General features: G+C 52.5%; 1 protein-coding gene across 11 annotated transcripts in view; it reads left to right on the top strand.

The window, feature by feature from the left end:
- The window catches only part of Ksr1 (kinase suppressor of ras 1), a 138,999-nt gene extending 119,059 nt beyond the window's left edge, over positions 1-19,940 (top strand). For 5 of the 11 annotated variants that reach the window (XM_031354584.1, XM_031354594.1, XM_031354588.1 and 2 more), the window contains 11 exons: positions 1,739-1,780; positions 3,788-3,842; positions 4,379-4,427; positions 5,084-5,463; positions 7,444-7,540; positions 11,943-12,076; positions 12,721-12,852; positions 12,973-13,108; positions 13,791-13,924; positions 15,114-15,194; positions 17,140-19,940. In XM_031354584.1, coding sequence (XP_031210444.1) covers positions 1,739-1,780; positions 3,788-3,842; positions 4,379-4,427; positions 5,084-5,463; positions 7,444-7,540; positions 11,943-12,076; positions 12,721-12,852; positions 12,973-13,108; positions 13,791-13,924; positions 15,114-15,194; positions 17,140-17,218 — 1,319 coding nt within the window. In that variant the 3' untranslated portion in view covers positions 17,219-19,940. Of the gene's footprint in view, positions 1-1,738; positions 1,781-3,787; positions 3,843-4,378; positions 4,428-5,083; positions 5,464-7,443; positions 7,541-11,942; positions 12,077-12,720; positions 12,853-12,972; positions 13,109-13,790; positions 13,925-15,113; positions 15,195-16,090 lie in introns of all 11 variants that reach the window. The other 6 variants (XM_031354585.1, XM_031354591.1, XR_004113713.1 and 3 more) reach the window with 5 other exon arrangements.
- The last annotated feature ends 1,460 nt before the right edge of the window (positions 19,941-21,400 follow it).

The raw sequence follows: 21,400 nt of genomic DNA, 5'->3' as shown, positions 1-21,400 counted from the left end.
ACTAGCCCCTCAAAGAAGACCTCACATTCCTTCCTGTGCCACCCAGAGACCATAGGGAATTAAAATAAGGTGGTCTCCACTGAGCAGGTGAGGATACCAGGTCCTGGGACAACTCTAGAGGGGCAGAGCTGAGCCCAGCTGCCCTCAGATGCTATGCACAGACCCAGGTGCCCCAGAACTTCGGGAAGATGCAAGGATTGCATCCTGTCTTGTCATCAGTTCTGCTCAGCCACACTGGGTTGTCCTGTCTCCAGGGTGCAGAGCAAGGTCCACTTACCTACATGGCACCTAGCTGTCGCCTTGGCAAGAGATGGCAAGCCTCAACCCTGGCCTTATCTGGTCTTTAGTCCTAAAGGGAAAAGCTGCACAGTGATGCTCCTGTTTGTTGTAACCCACAGGATCCAGATCAGTCCCCTGTCACTGGTCCCTGGAGTTCTAAGCCCAGAAAGACAGAGTGCCACCACACCCCTCAACCTTTCACCTGGCTAATGAGACCCACACTGACCCTATACACAGCCAGCAGCTGGCCAAGCAGTCTTTGGGCCCATCGGGGACTTTGGGACTTCTCTTGGGGGTGGTGAAGGGCAGGAGTCTTCTGTCCCTTGTTCTTGTGCCTTACTTAATATGCATGTGGCTGGATTGCTCCTAACAGTGAAGTCTGTGCCCTGCATACTACCCCACCCTTTGGTTGGAGTCACAGCCCCTGGATTAGCTTCCTTTCCTGCTCATTCTGCCTTTATTCTCTAAACAAATTCCCTTTGCTAAACCATCTAGTTTGGGTTTACTTAAGAAGGGCCACTTTGAAAGGCAAGGGACACACACACACAAAAATGTCCTTTTTATTATATTGATCTGACCCTTTCTACTTACACAGAGGACCCATGAAGGAGATGAGTTCCCATTGTTCCCCGCACAGAAACATCACCCTCTCCATGATCTTAGTGGGCTCATGAACAAATCCCTAGGGGGCTGGGAAGGACTTGAACCCCTCCCACCACCTACCTGTCCTGTGCTGTCCAGGATCCTCACAGCTGTCCTGCACAGGAAAGCCTGGGCAAGCTCATGTACTCCCTCATGTGCAGTAAGACACTGAGGGGATTACTGCCTCTCAGGTCCCAGAGCCTTAGCATGGAGTAGAGCCGAGGTTAGACTCACCTAGAGTTCCAACTTCTTGCAAGGCCAAAGCAGGAGAAGGGGGCCCATGTGTTTGAAACCAGCCCAAGCAAGATAGCAAGCATCTCAAAACATAAACAAGTGGTATGTCATGGTCCTCAGTCTGGAATCACAGCACTTAGCCCGATCCGAACCCGGGCAGTGAGGTTAAGCTGCTTCCTGGTGAAGCCAGACTGAAGAGGCTCTTCTGCACATGGAGTTGAACCTTGTCAAAGCCACTGTTCTCCCTACTCTACCTTAGCCTCTTGGCTCAAGGACATCTTTCTAGAACAAACCTGGTTGAAGCTTCCTTCCCCCCAACCCCCACCCCCATACACACTGTCCAGGGAAGGGAACCACTGAGCTGGTGTGCTTCCCCGCCTCTAGTGCAGCAGCACCACTCCTGGGCTAGCCATGCCCTGCTTCTCTCCTAGTTTGGGTCTCTTTCCTGGATGGCTCCACCTTTTCTCACCAGAGCCCCTGGGGCAGAGCCGCCTAAGCCAATAACCAGTGCCTGCCCCCCAAGTCCACGCACCCCTCCTCCCGCGCTGCCTGTGCACTGACTCACCTCCTCTTCTGTTTAAAGCTGCCTACTTCATTCATCATAGACAGCAGTTTATCTTCCCAGGTGAGTCCTCTGCATGGGTCCACTAACTGCCCCTTGCTGTGACCCTCTGTCCATCCCGCCTGGTGCCTTCTCCCCACGCCCTTGAGTCCGCTGCAGCTAGGCAAGAGGGCGAGAAGTCCCGGAGGTGTGGACCCTCCCATGGGCAGTACCTTGCGGGATGGGACCCTGCCTAGCCTTTTACAGGGAACTGGTTCAGGGTCACACTGCTAGGAAGTGACAAAGACAGATGAGAAAGCAGAACTCATACGTTTGCAGGATGAGGGAGAGGGGCTGCTTGCTGCTGATGCCTGGAGAATAATGAACAAGGGAAAGCCAATTTGGGAAAGTCTTACCAGCATTGTCATCTGTCAGCTGGCTTTGCCTTTCCCAGCCTTAGCACACAGTGCCCCCTGCTGGTAGTCACTGGAACTACCTCCTCACTGCAGAAAGCTTGAAGGAAAAACTTTCATTCAATAAGACATGGACTCCCTTTTACAAAAATCTATTCTTGCACACCTATGCATTTGACCATAGTCCTTCCCCTTGTGGCTGGATAGGATCAACAGCAGCACCACTCCTGGGCTAGCCACGCCCTCCTGCTGGAAGTACTCAGCACAGAGGCTGCTGTGCTCTAGACGACTCCAATTGTCTTTTTTTTCTCTGGTTTGCCGAGACTGGGAAGCCCCACTATTTGGTTATTCCAGGCCTTTCTACCTCCCAGATGAGCTCCATTCAGGGATTGAGTTGGAACAATTGGCAACCCTTATCCTTGTAATGCTACTCGGGTGATCGTCAGCTATCACAGCTTGGGGGATCTGCCCCTTACCTCCCAAGAGCCTACCTAGTTACCGTCTCTAGGCTACGTACACTAGTGTTCCTCCCCAACGGAGGAACCACAGCGCTTCTTCCTGAATGGCCGCATTCAGGTGGACGTAGGGCCGCATGTACCAGTTGTAACAGGAACAGGTAGGAAACAGACTGCACAATGCACTCTTAGAACTTCCAAGGGCAAGTATAGGCTTCCCAGACATTCGCCCACACTTCCTGCACCTTGTCTGAGGCATATGTAGCTTCTGGAGTGTTCTGAGCATGTGTGAACATGCTGGCCTGGTAGTCTAGAGGCCATATGGCAGTGGCTAGAGAGGCTGTAAATGTTTCTGAGGCCCATGGATGCGCCCACCCCCAAACACTGCCCGGGATGTTGGGCACATGTGTTGCATGCCCTGTTAAGAAGGCCCACAGTTTCTGTCAGAGGGGCTACTGATAGCTTGAGCCGTGTCTGCTTCCTGACTCTCTGTTGAGAGGGTGAGCACTGACCCCCATCGCCACTCTTCATGTAGCACGTTGGCTCCACTTTTGGAGGGGACCATCTATTTCTGGTGCCCTTGAGGCAGGTCTTTGCGCTACAGCTAGATTACCTAGGGTCAGGGGTCAGGGGTCAGGCTCGGCTGCCCAGCCTGGAGCCTCCTGGTGCACAGACTGAATTTGCTCTTCCTACCCAGGGCTGTGACACTAGCCACCCAACTGAGTGAGCCACAGCTGCACCAGATACCGGTATCACAGGTGGTACCAGGTGCCACAGAGCTAGCTAGGCAAAGAGGGTCCCTACTTTAAAAAGTGACAGCCAGCCCTGCTTCCTACCAGAAACACTCTACAGAGGTAGTAGTGTTAGCTTTTGCCACTCATGGAGTTTGTTTGGGCCCAGGGCAGTGGTATTAATTATTGGGGTCTCTCTAGTCACTCACATAGAGCCTCTGCGGCCGGGGGGGCAGCCATGGAGACCAAAGGCTGTAGACTGAGTCTGTGGCAGCTTGCAGAGTGCAAACAGATCCTGGCGGAAGTGGCCCGAGGAGCAGTGGCAGCTCAGGAGAGAGGGGGGTGTCCCTGCTGTGCCGGTCTTTGGGGATGAAGGAAAGCTCTCCCTGGTGTGCCAGTCTTTGGGGATGAAGGAAAGCTCTCCCTGCTGTGCCAGTCTTTGGGGGTGAAGGAAAGCTCTCTCACATTTTGCTCCTGTTCTTTTTCCTACAGACATCTCAGCCTGTCCTCAGGCAGCCCCACTGTCCAACACAGCCGACAGTACACGGTATGAACCTTCCCTGCCACCTCCCTCCACCCCACCCCTAAATTTCTAACCCTCTGGTTCTGGGCCAGCGTGGAGGAGAGTGGAGGTGATTGCCTCCTGGCAGTACAGTGAGTCCTGAGTGGGGCCCTGTTTACAACAGCGGCAGGCTTGTGGCCCAGGAGGGAATGCAGGTGAACAGAGAGACCAGCCAGACATAACGGCTATGTCTGCACACACCCCCCTCCATTAGGTTCCCTTGAGCACTTGGCTCCTGGTCACACAGTTCTCAGCCAGTGAAGTAGGTCTCCCAGAGGATGCATCCACTCAGAGGGTTAGATTACACAAGTTCACACAGCAAGGATGTGATAGCCAGATCTCCAAGGCAGGAGTGTGGGGCCCTGCATCATGTGCTGCACGGGCCAAGGTGGTGAATGCCACCCTCATCCTCACCCACTCCAGTCAGCCTCCTGCTGGAGTCCACAACATCCACATTGCCTCATCCAGAGCCACCCCTGCCCAGCCCAGAATCTCCTTGACAAAGTCCATTTCACTCTTAGGCTTGACGACCAGCCCAAAACAGATGTGCTGGATGTTCATGAAGCAGAGGTGAGTAGGAGCGACATGTATGAGACCCAAGGTTGTCTCCGCCCCCTCCCTCCTTTCTTAGGGTGTACAGGGTAGGTGGAGGGCATGGGGGATGAGGGTGCTGAGCCTGATGCAGCAGGTGTGGGTAGATATGCACATCGGAGAATAATGTAAAGTGCAAGCTAGCAAACTCGCTGAAAGAACCTCTCTATTCTCCTGTTCTCACTCCCAACCCACAGACCTGGGTCAGTCAGCCTGAGGTGGGGGTCAGCATCTCTATGCTCTCAGAGCTTGATAGGTGGTTCTGATCTGTGCCAAGAACCGCTGTCTTAATCTTAGCCAGGCCTGTGCACACCTGTAATCCCAGCTCCCGAGAAAGTGGAGGTCAGGAGGATCAGAAGTTCAAAGTCACCCTCTGCTCCATAGTAAGTTGGAGGCGAGCCTGATCTACATGAGCCCTTGTCTTAAAAAGAAAGAAACCACTGGCTTGACCTTCAAATGGAAATATGAACCAAGCTTGGGTCTCTGCATAGCATTGCAGTGGAGGGAGGGAGCCTGGGCATCAGAAGCTATGTGTTGAGACAGAGAGTACCAGAAGGAGGCCAGGGTAGCAGGCATGGTGGCACCTGGCCAGCACTCCAGGAAGAAAAGACCCAGATCACTCCCTCTTCTTTCAGGCCGAGGAGCCTGAGGCTGGCAAATCAGAGGCAGAAGATGATGAGGACGAGGTGGATGACCTCCCTAGCTCCCGTCGGCCCTGGCGGGGCCCCATCTCTCGAAAAGCCAGCCAGACCAGCGTGTACCTGCAAGAGTGGGACATCCCCTTTGAACAGGTGGAACTGGGCGAGCCCATCGGGCAGGGACGCTGGGGCCGGGTGCACCGAGGCCGTTGGCATGGCGAGGTGGCCATTCGGCTGCTGGAGATGGACGGCCACAACCAGGACCACCTGAAGCTATTCAAGAAAGAGGTGATGAACTACCGGCAGACCCGGCATGAGAACGTGGTGCTCTTCATGGGGGCCTGCATGAACCCGCCTCACCTGGCCATTATCACCAGGTAAGCCACCCCACCCGGGCCCATGAGCAGCACATCCTCCCCGTGCCTGCAGCCTGCTGCTTTCTGGGGATGCCCTGGAGAGTGTGGAGGGGTTATCAGAGAGAGGCAAAGATGAGGAATCATTTCTGCATCCACAGGGGATCACTGACCAACATCAGAGCCGGGTGTGGCAGCACACACCTGGAGTGCTAACACTTGGAGGGTGAGGCAGGAGAATGTTGAGTTTAAGATAGCCTGCGATACACAGCAAGACTCTGTCTCCCATGCAAGTAATAGTAGCAGCAGCAGCAGCAGCAATAATAACAATAATAATATCACCCCCTCTGGGCATAAAGAAAATCCCGGTGTTCTGAAAAGATACAAAGCAGAAGCTCCACTCACACTACCTTGCCTGAGTGCTTTTCCCCAACAAAGGTGAGTGTGGTTAATCCCAGTATTCCTTTCATTAAAATAAAGCAGGTTGAGGGCCATTGAGATGGCTCAGCAGGTTAGGGCGCTTGTTGAACAAGCCTGATGGCCTGATCTTGATCCCCAGAACCCACAGTGAGGGAGAAGATTCCCACAAGTTTTTCCCTGACCTCCACAGGCATGCTGTGGTATGTGTGCACATGCACACATGCACATATACAAAAAATAAATAAATGCAATTTAATTTTAAAATATATAACTAAGACTGTGCTGGTTCACAGTTTTACTTCGGTCAGTTGATGGTAGGCTTAAGCCGTACCCCAGTTAGTCCTGACAGTTTGGGGTCCTGATGTGTCTTGCCTGCTTCTGTGACTCACTTGTCGGTCCCTGTGGAAAGCAGTGACCTTCCCTAGAGCAGCAGACCGGAGTCAGAAACACTCACCTGGGCCACTTATACTGGTGACTTCTAAAATCAGAAAAAGGAGCTGGGGAGAAGGTTTGGTGGGCAATAACACCTGTTGTGTAAGCGTGAGGACCCAGGTTCAGATCCCAACACTGAGGCTTATAGAGGAGGGGGTGTAAGCGGGGGAGGTGGGGGAACCCAAAGATTGTCTCAGTAGAGCCATGGCTGTCCTGGAACTCACTATGTAGGCCAGGCTAGCCCCAAATCAGATTCATCCACCCCTGCCTCCTGAGTGCCAAGAATAAGGAAGAGCAGTTTTACACTTAGCTTTTTAAGTGGTTGCTGGGACCAAACTCGGGGCCTCATGACTCCATTCCTTGAAGCCAAGAAAATCCCCTCCAACATGAGACACCCTGGACCTGGAGCCTGTGCTTTGGGGAAAGCAAGCAAGGAACCCCCAAGCAAACAGCCATTTTTTGTTTGTTTGTTTTCCCTAATGCAATGAACAAGTAAAATTTGCCCTTGTTCTCAGAGGTAAAGAACTGAGCAGGGTCACATCACACATCACTAGAGTCCTCTGACCCATTCTATAAAATCCCAGCTCAGAGCTGCACCGTGAGTCTCCAGGGAGTCCAGCTGTGGGCGCCTGGCCCTGCACCCTCCTCTGCCATCCACCCACACTCTCTCACTCAAGCCTCCATCCCAGAAGAGCTTGGAGTTAGTGAACAGAGCTACACAGAGAGGAGCAACAGGATACTCCTCAGTTAGCAACCCTGGGATCTAAAAATAATGGAAATGATAACCTTTGTGGTGAGTCCGAGAGACTCCATGTGGCCTGCTGAGAATCCTGGAGGCTGAGTTCTTCCCTGGCTGAGTTCTCCTGCCCTGGGTGAAGGTGGGCTGGGAGTGTAGGTGAGCTCTGTCCTTGTGCAGGCTGAGCTGCCGAGCCCTGGGACTCCAGGTGTGCATGTGTGTGTATGCATGTATAGCATGTGTGTGTATGCGTGTATAACAGGAGTCTTGGTTAAAGAACATGTTCTTTGGATTGTGTTGGTTGGGATGGAGAACCTTCTAGAAGCAGGTGGGCGCAGTTCCCCTCACAGGTTCCATGGAGGTGGGGCAAACCTGTACTAGTTCCAGGCCTCTTATATATCCCTACTTCTCAACAGCTTCTGCAAGGGGCGGACATTGCATTCATTTGTGAGGGACCCCAAGACGTCTCTGGACATCAACAAGACTAGGCAGATCGCCCAGGAGATCATCAAGGTAAAGGTGGGGTTGGGATGGGGGTTCTAGCCACCTCTACAGCTCTTGGTCTTTCCCCGGGCCATATCTGCCTGTGTCAGGGGGTTTGTGGCTCCTCTGTGTCCTAGCTAGGGCTCCTCAGCTTGGGTCCCCTCAATGTGGGTCCCTGTCTCATCCAATCAAATGCAGACAGAGCTCCACTCAGGGTTAATTAGCTGTGAGGAAACACTGCATGCTCTAAAGACAGTGTCACTCTGGCTGTGTGACCTTGGGGAGGTTGTCTAGCCTCTCTGAGGCTCAGCTTCCTTCCCTGTAAATGCCAACACAACCTCCTTGATTAGGTCAGAGCAGAGACAATGATATCATTTGTACCGAGAACACTGTCATGGAGCTGGAGCTAGTGTTTGGTGAGGGTTTCTTTTTATTATTATTATTATTTTTTAAAGATTTATTATATATATATATATATATACATATACATATACATATATATAGACTGTAACTGTCTTCAGACACACCGGAAGAGGTCATTGGATCTCATTCCAGATGATTGTGAGCCACCATGTGGTTGCTGGGAATTGAACTCTTAATGGCTGAGCCATCTCTCCAGCCCCATCGGTAAGGGTTTCTAAGCACTGCAGTGGGAAACAGTGTTTCACTTCAGGGCATAAAAAGACTCACACTTTTTGCAAATTTGCTGTTAGTTATCCAGACCTAGGCTTCCCAAGAGCCTTTCGCTCAGCGCAGGCAGCTCTTTTCCACTCTCATTTTAAAAATTAGCTAAAGTGAACCTCTCACTCATTGCTTAACCGTTAAGAGGACTGGAGAAGCAGCTCAGTAGTTAAAAGCACTTGCTGCTCTTGCAGAGGACCTGGGTTTGACTCCCAGCAACCACGTGGTGGTTCACAAACACCCTTAACTCCAGTTCCAGGAGATCCGACAGACACCCTCTTCTGACCCCCATGGGTACCAAGCACACATACGCTGCACATATATACGAGTAGACAAAACAGACACAAAATGAATAACTGTCTTTAAAAAAAAATAGTAAAATAAAGCCAAATGCTGTGAATAGAAATCATAAATTCCAGAGCTCGGAAGGCTGATGCAGGAGGACTTTTGAAAGTTTGAAATCAGCCTGGATCACATAGGGAAGGGAGATCACCATGTCTCCAAAACAGAAAACCTAGAATACTGAATACAGCTTCCTCTCCTTTTTTTAAAAAAACAAAACAAAACAAAAAACTGTCTGTGTTGCAAAGCTCTCAAGCTGGGGGTCTATCGCAGTTGTTAGAGTGCTTGGCTGGCATGCACAAAGCCACAGGTTCAGTCCCCATCGCCAGAGGCATTACAGTGACACACACCTGTAATCTCCACGTAGGAGATGGAGGCAGGAGGATCAGAAGTTCAAGGTCAGCCTTGGCTACCAAGCAAGTTCAAAGCTAGCCTGGGCTACATAAGACCCTGTCTCAGAGAAGAAGAGCTGCCCCTTGCAGCCCTGCTTCCATTTGCCGTCTTGTCTCCTCTGACCTCCCTTCCCCATGCCCCTCCTCTTCTCTGGACCATTTTGTGTGTATGGATGTCTTTAGAAAAAATCATCACTGAGAGCTGGTGAGATGGCTCAGCAGGTAAGAACACCGACTGCTCTTCGCAAGGTCTTGAGTTCAAATCCCAGCAACCACATGGTGGCTCACAACCACCCATAATGAGATCTGATGCCCTCTTCTGGTATGTCTGAAGACAGCTACAGTATACTTATTTATAATAATAAATAAATCTTTGGGCCAGAGCGAGCAGGGACTGAGTGAGCAGAGTCTACTGGAGCGAGCGAGGTCCTAAAAGTCAATTCCCAACAACCAGATGAAGGCTCGAAACTATCTGTACAGCTACAGTGTGTACTCATATATAAAAAATAAATAAATAAATCAGAAAGGAAGAAAGAAAGGAAGGAAGGAGGAAAGAAAGGAAGAAAGAGAAAGAAGAGAGAAAAAAGATCATCATAGTGGCATTTGGGGACAAACCAGGGTTTCAGTTTGCCCCTTTCCCATGGTCATGCTTATAAATTAAACCTCCAAGACCAAAACTCCACGGTGTCGCCTCTGCCTCCAGCGTGGTCTGTGCTCTTTCACCAGGGACTCTGTTCTATCTCCCCACCTCCCACCTGAATCCTGCTCCTCCCCACTTTCTGTCCTCCTCAGAACTGGGAGCTGTCCTCTGAGTCATGCGAGCCAAGGTGGCCAGGGTGGCCACTTCCAGGGCCCAGAAGGAAAGTGACACAAAGGCTCTTGAGTTGCCTCTCCCTGTCTCTTGTTCCTCTTGTTTCCTTCCTGCTGAGGCCCCTCCTCTTCCCCCTGGGGGCCCCCAGATCAGCAAGCACAGCACCCCCAGCTCACTTCCCTTTTAAAGCGATCTGAGATGTTTTGAGAGTCAGAAGTAGAGCAGAGGGACCCGACCTTCAGTGAGAGGCTTGCAGCCTTGGGGGTTGTCATGGAGACCCCGGGAAGCCCTGGGAAAGGACTGATGGTCCTGGCTCTGCTCTATAGCCTGTCTCTCCAACTGGCCCTTTCCAGCTGTCTCATCTTTTTGTGTGTTTGTTTGGATGGTTATTTTGCTTTGTGACAGGGACTCTCATAGCCTAGGCTATCCTCAAATCCACTATGCAGATGAGGATGACCTTAAACTCCTCCCTCCATCTTTCAAGTCCTGGGGTCACAAACTGGAACCCACCAAGTCCCACTCAGTGCCTGTAGTGTAAGCCTCAGAGAGCGACACCTACTTGTCCTTAATCAGCCCACGGTGGAATCTGTCACTTGGGCACCTGGGAAAGGCTTGTGCCTGGTTTAGGAAATGGCAGTTATGTTTTATAAAGTTTAGTTTGCATTCCTGTCAGAGTCCCGAGGACAGGCCTGAGGGGAAGTCCCAGGCCTTGCACCCTCTTGTGTCTTAGAGCAGAATTCACTTGGTTTCAGCTCTCTTGTGATACTCCCCACAATGGGTTTGTCTCCATGGTTGATAATGTTTCCTAAAAGTGGCTTTTTATGTTTCTAGGCATGTGACCCTTTTTTTTTTTTTTTTTTTTTTTTTTTTTTTTGAGCCAGGGTTTCTCTGAGTAGCCCTGGCTGTCCTGGAACTCACTCTGTAGACCAGGCTGGCCTCGGAACTCAGAAATCCACCTCTGCCTCTGCCTCCCAAGTGCTGGGATTAAAGGCGTGCACCACCACTGACCGGCCCAAACTCCCTTATAGCCAGGGGACACTTTTGGGAAACCTCATGGGGAGGCTGGGAGGTGGGAGAAAGCTGCAGCCAGACAGGCCATTCTATTGTATTTCCTGTCCCAGAGTTTTCAGGAACCTCCAGGAGTCCTGAGAATTTGGGGATTAGTGCTGAGTAGCTGCGGCCTTAGTGAAATACCATTGTCAGGTCATGGGTTCTGTGTGCCTGACCCTTGAGTGGTCAGGCCGGAGCACGATGTGCTGATGGGAATCACCCACCACGGCCGCGCAGTGCTAGCCTCTTGAGTAGAGATGGAGCATGGAACTCAGACCTCAGGCTTCACCTAGGGCTCGTACCATGACCAGGTGTTGGACACCACTGGACTTTAGAGCTGAGCTTTAGATCTCGGCCTGGGAATATGTCTGTTACCTTGCCGAAGAGCAGAGCAAGCAGAGCCCAGTTCATCTGGGCTCAGTATGCCCCAGCCCAGATGATATTGATAAATTTCTCTCTCTCTGCGTCTCTGTGTGTGAGAGAGAGAGGGGGTGGGGGAAGAAGAGGGAGAGAGGGGGAGGGGGAGGGAGGGGAGGAGGGAAGGGAGAAATGGCTGAGACTACATTCTTGCCACAGAAGCCAGAAATCAGCCCTGGATTCTTTGGAATCAGAGTTACAGGTGGTTGTGAGCTACCCTGTGTAGGTGCTGGAAACTGAACTCTGGCCCTCTGTAAGGGAAGGAAGTGTTCCTAACCCCTGAGCCATCTCCCCAGCCCTGGTCAATTATTTTTTAAGTTGGTAATGCTGGGTACTTCACACAGGACTGTGTGCATGCATACTGCTAATCTACATCACTGCTAAGCCCATATCACTCATCTTTATGCTCCTTGATTCCCCACTGTCACTCACTGTGTCCACACTCCACAGTTACCCGAGTCTGAGGTGGCTCTTGGGCAGGAGAGTGGCATAGAAAGAGCATGAGCCGGCTTGAGGTCAGATCTGTGCTCCCTGTCCAATGGCTGTGTGACTTGAGGCAATTCACTTGCCCTCTCTGAGCTTCAGTTGCTTCATCTGTAAGCTGAAGACAGAATCCTCCTGCCTGCTGTCTGTGTGAAGATGGGATCTGGGGATGGATGCTGTGTCTTGCCTCGAGTGAAGCTTAGCCTCCATCTCTCGGCGTCCCCCACCCCCTGACGCAAGGTTGGATGTCTTCCAGGGCATGGGCTATCTTCATGCAAAAGGCATCGTGCACAAGGACCTCAAGTCCAAGAATGTCTTCTACGACAATGGCAAGGTGGTCATCACAGACTTCGGGCTCTTTGGGATCTCGGGCGTGGTCCGAGAGGAACGGTGAGTTGGCTGTGGATGTCTGCGTGAGTCGGGGAGCTGGAGCGCTGTGTGAGTGTGGAGCACCCCTGGCTGTGTTGCTGGAGAGAGCCTTGTCTACACAGGCTGGGTTGCCTCAGTTGTGGTTCAGCCCATGGGGCTTCAGGTCAGCGTTGGGTCTGGGTGATATTTAGGTCCCTCGTGGAACTCGACTAACAGGTAGGTAGGCATGGAGGCTGAATCCCCTGTCTCATATTCAGCTTGACTCATCAGTGATGGGGGCCAGGCTTGTCTCCCCTGATGAGAAAACTGGGGTTCACTTCCTGTGGTTGTAAAGGATTGGGATAGCAAGAAAAGCCCCTCCCTAAGAATGGGGGCCTAAGGAAGAGAGGCAGGCCAGAGAGCAGGCAGGTGTGACATCTGCAGCCATCCTAGATATAGACAAACCAGCCGCTCTCCCAGCGAGGACTCAGATCCTGTCACCAGCGGCTCCCTGCCATTCCCAACTGTGGCCTCCCTCCCTAGACACGCCCATCTTATTCAGAGGCAAGACATCCACACTCCTCTCTCAGCTTTCTGCATGCCATATATGTAAGTGAGTAACAGATGTGTGTAGTCAGGCCACCCGCTCCCCTCTGAGGGGCCCGTGTCCTTGTCCTGGCCTCCAGGCGTGAGAACCAACTGAAATTGTCGCATGACTGGCTGTGCTACCTGGCCCCCGAGATCGTACGAGAAATGATACCAGGGAGGGACGAGGACCAGCTGCCCTTCTCCAAAGCTGCCGATGTCTACGCATTTGGGTGAGTAGACCACCGGCCCCCAAGTATGAGCGAGAAAGCCCTGACCTCTGGTCTCTGGCTCCTTACGTGGTCGAGCCATTGTGAAGCTCCGGTAGCTCACACCGTGGTGTGTTTCCATAGGACTGTGTGGTATGAACTACAAGCAAGAGACTGGCCCTTTAAGCACCAGCCTGCCGAGGCCTTGATCTGGCAGATTGGAAGTGGGGAAGGAGTGAGGCGTGTCCTGGCATCCGTCAGCCTGGGGAAGGAAGTCGGCGTGAGTAGAGGGACGGAGGACAAGCATGAGCTGGGCATGTGTCGTGACTGAGAAGGACTACAGACAGGGCTCTGGCTTTCGAGTGGTGCAGGCACGAGGATCATTATAACGGGAACAAAAGTGTCAGGGGTGCATGCCTTGTGTTGGACACATGTCCCAGCCACGCCCCTGGATGTCAGGGCTGCGGACGGTGCTGTGGGGCTGAGTAGACCCTGAGAAGAAAGCCTTCATGGCAGCTGTTCCAAGGGTTCTCAGAGCTGCTCTTGTGTTTAGTCCTGCCTGTCCAATCTCCTCTCTGGAACCCTGAGGCGCCCCCTAGTGGCGTAGCCATTCTCTAGACATTCCAAGAACCTGCATTTACCCATAAACACTTCCACATTCGTAGGATGCGCCTTCTATCTTGAAAGGCCGCCCGCTCTCATTTCGATCTCTCCCGTTTCCATTCTGCTTGACTTGGTCGCTGGCAGGTTGAGGAGGAAGGAAAGCAAGCAAGTTCATTTTGACCTGGAAGGTTGGAGGCTCATCTGAAAAACTAACTCCCCAGGCAGGGTTCTGGGTCCACAGATGTGCCGGGCACTTGAGAACTTCACAGGCCTCCTTGGGAAACGTTCTGTCCTTGTGCCTCACTCCCCAGCTGCCCACACGCCACCAACTCCAGGGCTTTTTTTTTTTTTTTTTGCAGGAGATCCTGTCTGCCTGCTGGGCTTTCGATCTGCAGGAGAGACCCAGCTTCAGCCTGCTGATGGACATGCTGGAGAAGCTGCCCAAGCTGAACCGGCGGCTCTCCCACCCTGGGCACTTTTGGAAGTCGGCTGAGTAAGTACTCCCTCAGTGAACCAGACCTACCATCTGGAGAGCCTTGTCCAAGGGCGCCCCCTGCTGGACATGCTTCAGATCACAATCTGAGGCTCCCACAGAGTAGATAGAGGAGCTGAAGGATTCTCATCTACCCCGTTGGTGCTGATAGGGAAACACCTCATTTCCACCTGTGGAAATCCACACATCATTATATTAGACCGTCACTGACACCAAGCTCAGGCTAGACCATGGTGGGAGAGTTGTGCCTGAGAGAAGGGGTCAGAGGTCAGGACCATGTGAGTGCCAAAACAGCCCCTAATAAGCAGCATCAACATTGCTTAGGCTGGCACCCATTTAGTCACAGAACTGTTGAGCGCTGGAAGCTTGCCGCCCCCTAGTGGGCCAAGCCACTGAGCTATATGGCGCTTGTGTCAGAAGCATTTACCCCTTGTGGTCCTTTGTGCCCTGAAGCACAGAGCAGCAGGGGCCACTGTCATCCCCCCTGTCTGTATTCTGTCCTGTTCTGTTTCTACTTTGGCTCTCTGGCTCCCTCTCTCAAAGACCCCTCTCCGGTCACAACCCTCTGTCAGGATCTGGGCCCCTGTCACTTATCTCAGCTTCCACAGTGGGAGTTGTGTAAGATCCAGAGTCCACAAACTTTGCCAAGTGTCAGGTAGTAAATCCTGTAAGCTTGGCAAGTGAGGTGCTGGCATTGGCTGGGACAGGGGCCATGAGGCCCCAGGGCTGAGCCCTGTGCTGCTGTAGTTCTTACTTAGGCCCTCTGGGTCCAGGCTTCCTCCTCTATAAAACCATGTCTGCAACTGGCAGGCCCCGGCATTCAGAGGCGACTCCTGTTTCTGGAAACCAATCAGCCCCAGCTCCTTAGCCCCAGTTCCTCAGCTCACAGAGGGAAACCAGATTCCACTAATAGGGACCGTTACCAGGCCACAGGCACCAGCTCCCAGGCTTCCGTGGCTTCCTCAGACATGGGGTCTCTAACTCTCACTTTCTGTTTTCTTTCCCATCGCCCTTGTCACTTTTCATTTCTGGGGGGGCGGGGTGGCGGATACACTGGCCTGTCTTGTCATCTCCCTTGTTCCACCATCCTGACTCCTCCACCTGTCTGCTGGCTGCCATCACCCACCGGGCTGGACCGGATTGGACCACTCTCTTCAACTGCTGGCGAAATGGTCTCGGGCGCCCCTAGCCGCTGGCGGAGCCGCTACTACGGGAAAGGACGCTATGGTCACCCTGACTTTAAGAACTCCTGTCCAGTTCTGGAGGAATAGTGTGTTTCTGTCACTCTCTCATTTCCTGCCTGTGTGTGACTGTCCTACCCACCCTTCCCATTCTGTCTCTGCATGCGAGCCTCTCACATTCTTGCTTTGATTCCTATAATCCACACTGAGCTCTTGCATCTGAAATGGCCACCAGACTTGTGTTTCTCACAGAGGGTTAAAAAAATAAAAGCTCAAGGTGTGTGGCAGGGAGGGCCCCTCTCCCTACCACGTGAGCTAGCTAGCATGTGGGCAAGGGGGATTTAGTGCTCATTGAGCAAAGCAAGTCCCCCCCAAATCCTACTTTGGCTAGAGCTCAGAAGAGGAGAATCCAGTAATCCAGTTGTAGTAGCATATGCCTATCATCCCAGCATTCAGGAGGCCGAGGCAGGGGGATTTTAAGTTTGGGTCTAGCCTGGGATACATAGTAAAATGTCAGAAATAAAAGCATCATTGGCAGCCACACGCCTTTAACCCCAGCACTCAGGAGGCAGGGGCAGGCGGATCTCTGAGTTCAAGGCCAGCCTGGTCTACAGGGTGAGAGCCAGAAGAGACCCTATCTCAAAAAGCAAACAAACAAGCATCAGTGAGCGGCTGGGGCTGCGACTCTGTGGGTTTGGGTTCCAGAAGTACGAATATTAGTAATGATAATAGTAATAATAGATGTAGAGAGAGGGAGAGGGAAAGAAGCAGGTCAGCAGAAGTGATCATCTCTGAAGCCGTGGGGTACCTACCGCTGCCCTGTGGGAACTAGGAAACCATTCCCTGTGCTTGCCCCGAGCCATTTTGATGGGTGGAGATGGGGATCTATTCTCAGGTGGGTCCCTAGGCAGCTGCCCTGGCCAGGCCCCTGAGCCCTGGCTCCTTTAGGCTCAAGTTCTGATGCCACTCTCTCCTCTGTCCCTAGGTTGTAGACCTGGCTGTCTTGCATGTCCTGGGGCTTGCTTTCTCCTAATCACCGGCTCAGCTACGTGACTTCTGCTAAGACTCAAAATGCCAGCGGGCACTAACCCAGGGGGATGCCATCTCTGCTGCTCCAGACTCCTCCTCCTTGTGCTCTATTTAACAGCTTCCCTCCCCTCCACATGGCCTGTGGGTGCCTGACTTTCATCACTGCCAGGGGAGGATGGCACTAACAGGGTGACCCCTCAAGGCGGAAGAACAGCTTTCAACCGCCTTCGTGGATGAGAGGGTCTCCCCTCTCTTGTTCTCCTGAGAGTGGCTCTTGCTTGTGTTCCTCTGCTGCCTAGCCCTTACTAAGACCTTCACGAGCCCCTGCTGAGCACGCTCAGAGAATGGGGAGGGGCAAGGTGACCCTGGGACTTTGTCCTGCAAAGGATGTCACAGTTCACAGCTGCCCAGAGTCAGCACTGAGGTCACAGACCCTGACTGGAGTCCTCTCTCTCTCTTGAAGACAGGACAGGATACACACACACACGCACACACACACACAATCAGTTCAGAAAGGCTGGGTCCTTAGGAGCCACACTCAAAACTGTCATAAACAAAGTGATATCTGCCACCAAAGCTTAGTAATGGAGGCAGACCTACTGCCGCATCTGTTAGGAGTTCATGTCTATCCCTGACCAGATTTCTGTAATTGGGCTCGGGATTCTGCTCCATAGTGGCCCCAGTAGACCCCACGTGAGCACCACTTCTAAAAGGAGTGTGTGACATCGCTGGTCCTCAGGCCTGGCTCACCCAGTTCCACATCCACATGGGGCAGCCAGGGCGAAAACAACAGCTACCGCCATGCTGCGTGCTGGGCAGTCAGGTGAACAAGGTAGGGAATGTAGCCAAGGCCCAGGACTTAGGAAGGCCAGGAGCAGCTCTGCCAAGGCTGTGGACCAAGCAGTTTACCTTCACTCAGCTCCTCAGTGAAGCTTAGCCAGCGACAACCTTAACTCTGGACGAGACCAGCAGAGCCATAACCCATGTCTCTGCTCCTCTTCGCAGCATGAACAGCAGCAAAGTCATGCCCCGCTTTGAAAGGTTTGGCCTGGGGACCCTGGAGTCCAGTAGTCCAAAGATGTAGCCAGCCACGCACGTTCCTGCAGAGAGTGACTTCCTCTCCGAAACATGATTATGAAGCATGCAAACCACCACCTCAAGGACTCAGAAGCATTGCGCCCCAAGCTGCAGACTGAGAGCGTGACTCCTCCGTAAAGGACGTGCGTGCGTGCGTGCGTGCGTGCGTGCGTGCGTGCGTGCGTTACCGAGGTGTGTGGGGCTCAGGATCACAGCCATACACACAACTCCAGATGATACCACTACAGCCCTTGTTTACACAGAGGTTTCTGCCCGGCAAGCTTGGTGTTTTACAGTAGGTAAAGATAATCCTGCAGAAGGGTGCTGGCACTGTGGAGCAGCAGGAATGTCCCCCTCACCCCCATTCTGGAAGACCCTGCAGCAGTGAGGGGCCCAGGGTTGAGCCAGATGGAAGAAATGCTGCATGGATGTGGCTGTACTGGGAGAAGGGCAGGAGGTTTGCCTTAGCCTGTGCTTGGGTCCTGAACCATACTAAGGAGCCACAGCCTGGGTTAGGAATCTATCTGGGATTATGGGGGTCAGAGTTCCTGGAGAGTTGGATTCAGTTTCCGCTCTGATCCAGGCTTGTTATCCTGGGGGGAAAAAAAAAAGTCCAGACAGAATCTCAGTGGCTTCTAGACTGATCTGCTGGATCTTAGCCTGGCTTCTACTGCAGGGAGAATGGAATAGCCACACATCTGTGGAGATATCCACTTCTTATCTGAGGCTTCCAGGTAGGCATGAAGGCTATGGAACTCAGCCTCTATCATTAGACACCCCCAGTGCCTCATCGACCCCTCCCCCCAGAGCCATTGGCTAGCCCATCGGGTGTGTGTACAGTGAATTCTTGGTTAGGGAGAACAGGGACAGTGGCAGCTGCAGCCTGCAGGGGCCCTAGCACCTTAAAACCCATTGTCTGTCACACCAGAAGGTTCTAGACCTACCACCACTTCCCCTTCGCCATCTCATGGAAACCTTTTTAGCCCATTCTGACCCCTGTGTGTGCTCTGAGCTCACATCAGGTTCTGAGACCACCCAGGCACATCAGTTAGGTAGGCTCTGATCTGAGTTGGAGGGGCTGGACTGGGGCAAGTCAGGAGTGCTCCCCAGAAACCGTAGGCTACGGAGCAGGGTAGTCCTCGAGCAGAGGGTAGACAGCGTCAGACTTCACAACCAGAGGAGGGAAGAGTGGAGGTGGAGTGGAGGCATGGTTGGATTCAGACCCACGGGCCGAGTCCTGCCGTGGAGTGGCCATGCAGCTCCCTCTCAGGTAAACTCACAGGAAAGACGCAGTTCTCAGAGCTTTCGATAGCACCCAAGTCTGCTCCAGGTGTCTCTCTCTCTCTGAGAAGTTGTGGAAATCCCCCTGCCCCAGCCCCCACCACAGTTGTTCATGCTTAGGGAGAGCCAGAACAGTAGCATCTTGACTCTGCCTCAGGGTAGGGAGAAAGCCATGAGCCTCAGTTCAGCTCTGCATGGGCTGCGCCCAGTCATTTCTCCATCCCTTCAGCTTTCCACATTAGCCCTTGACGTGACCGCTCTACTCCAAAACCAAGTCATGTGTGCCCACTGCCTCTGGCAGTCTCATGCCATCACCGTCCCAGAGGTCACAGTGCCTGAGGCTCTGGCCAGTCTCTCATTGTGTGTTAAGATATCTGCCTCCCCTCATGGTAGAACAGGAGCTATCAGGCTGCCGGCTGAGTTAACCCTTTCGGTTATCCCCTGACACCAAATCACAGTGGGCAGCAGACAGCCCACTGACAGCAAGCCCAGGTCTTGCTTTGTACTGTGAACATCACAGTTCAGAAAGCTTGGAGCCCTGCATTGAATGTGGTCTTGTGCATGTGCTGGGGACCAGATAGGAATCGTCCGTGACCCCTGGCTTAAGGAGCTGGCTGTATTCTGGGGGTCAGTATGCTGGGGGCTGACATCTGCCCACCCCGGCATACTGAGAGTGGAGTTGTAGTGCGTGCTAGGGCCCTTCTCCTTGCTCTCCAAGTCCCGCCTCAGTTCAGCCCTTTCATGTAAGAGAGTTCCCCACTATGGTCCCCACTTCCTTTTCTACTTAAGTGACTGTGAATTGAAGTTAGGAAAGCTTGCCTCCTGTGTCCTCACCTTGTCTCCTGGAAAGCCCATGAAGGATGACAGATACTGTGAATTCAGCCCGCATAGCCACTGTGAAGGCAATGAAAAAGGCTCAAGAGCCTGCCCACCTGAAGCGTGAGGCCCTTTCCCAGGCACCCTGGGTGCCCAGCCTCACCCCTAGGGAGGCCCTTACCCATCAGAGTGGCAAGTAGTGAATCCTAGCTAGTGCTGGGCCGCTCTCATGTACCCAGTCAAAGCCCTCCGCCATTGTCTTCTTGGTGCAGGCCGGGAGTAGCAGGCCTGTGTTGCTCTGTAGTGGCAGGGTGGGGTGGGACAGCCATGCTGTGCTGCAGCACTGGCCAGAATGACATCTGCGTGCACACCTATCGTCTTCTGCGGCCGTGAGGCAGACATTTATTTGCTTTTATTTTGAATGTGATGTAAAATTTGTACAGTAAAGGTTTTTTATATTTTCTATCAATTGCATTTGTCTTCCAGAAATGCTTTAATTTAAATTAAAATGGTTAGTCTTGATGAATGTGTTACATTGGGATTTGTGCCACTGCTAAGAATGAATGTACCCTGTGGCTGAACCAGGCCTAGGGGTCTGGAGTTTGTGAATAAAGTTTACCAAGGTGTCCCGAGGCTTGTGTTTGTTTTGACTAGTCCAGGTGACTGTTGGGGACCATGTGGGTGAAAAAGCATTGGAGGACAGGAATGGAGGGCTCAGGGGGTCTGAACCCCTGCCAGGAGTTAATGAGTACCTCCCTAAAGAAGGTATTATGAAGCCAGGACTGGAGGATCAAGAGTTTGAGCCCATCCTCAGCTAGATAGTAAGTGTCAGACCAGCTGAGGCTACATGGGGACCCTAACAGAGAGAAAGAGAGAGAGAGAGAGGGAGAGAGAGGGAGAGAGAGTATGCCTAGATCTAAGAACAGGTGTCTCTTGAGGCTGGGAAGATGGCTCAGTGGTTAAGCGCACATCCTGCTCTTGCAGAGGACCGGAGTTCTCAGTTCTCAGCACCTAGGTTAGTTAGGGTTTCATTGCTGTGAAGAGACACCATGACCAAGGGAACTCTTCTAAGGGACAATATTTGCGAGTTGTTTACAAGTTCAGAGGTTCAATCCATTATCATCAAGGCAGAGAGCATGGCAGCATCCAGGCAGACATGGCATGGGAGGGGCTGAGAGTTGTATATCTTCATCCAAAGAAAACCAGGAGGTAGGAGGAGGGTCTCAAAACCCGCCCCCATAGTGACACACTTCCTCCAACAAGGCCACAGGTCCTGATAGTGCCACTCCCTGGGCCAAGCATATTCAAACCACCACAGTGCCCATGTTGGTGACCCCAGCTCCCTGATATCTAACCTTGGCCTCTATAGACACCTGCATTCATACGTGTGTGCAGGCACACACAATTTTCTTTTAAAGTATCTTTAAACAGAAGGAGACAGGGCTATGGCCCAGAGAGACAGTGATGAGCCCAACAGTAACAAAGTGTGTAATGCAGACCCAGTCGATCTCCTATTAGCTAAGGTGCCTTTCACCTGAAGGAGGGGGAGCAGAATTGGTCTCTGATCTCTGGAAGCCTCTCCATTGCTAACTCACAGGTACAGAGAGCTGCTTTGGAGGTTGGCAGAATGAGGGCAGACAGGAGAAAAGGACCCATTTGTGGGGCTTCTACTCTGAATATCTCTCCTCTCTGTAAACCTTCTTTCACAATGCCGCGAAGTAGGACTCACGGTGTTCAGCTGGGAAGGCAGGTAAAGAGATCAAGGAGTTGGCCCAGTTGTGGGATACCCAGATGACAGCTAAGATCTGACCCTGACCCCCTCATCAGGAGCCAGAGCTGCTCAGAATAATGCAACCTGGCATCTGATCAACACTGGCTCCTTTCCTAGTGACAGTTATAGGGCACACAGGAGGACTGTGTCCCATGGAACTGGGTAAAAGGAAGGAGGGACAGGACAGAAGAACCAACAGAAGACCACCAGCAGTGTAGGCCAGTGACATGAAGGGAGCAGGTCACTGCTCCAAGTAGGGCGGGTGTGACCTCAGTGTAAACATCCTAGCATCTGCCATCTGCTATTGTTCCTTCCAACAGA

This window comes from Mastomys coucha, unplaced genomic scaffold, assembly GCF_008632895.1.
Source record: "Mastomys coucha isolate ucsf_1 unplaced genomic scaffold, UCSF_Mcou_1 pScaffold5, whole genome shotgun sequence".
Classification (NCBI taxonomy): Eukaryota; Metazoa; Chordata; class Mammalia; order Rodentia; family Muridae; genus Mastomys; species Mastomys coucha.
The sequence above is the reverse complement of the archived record's forward strand: the minus strand, read 5'-3'. Positions and strand labels throughout refer to the sequence as shown.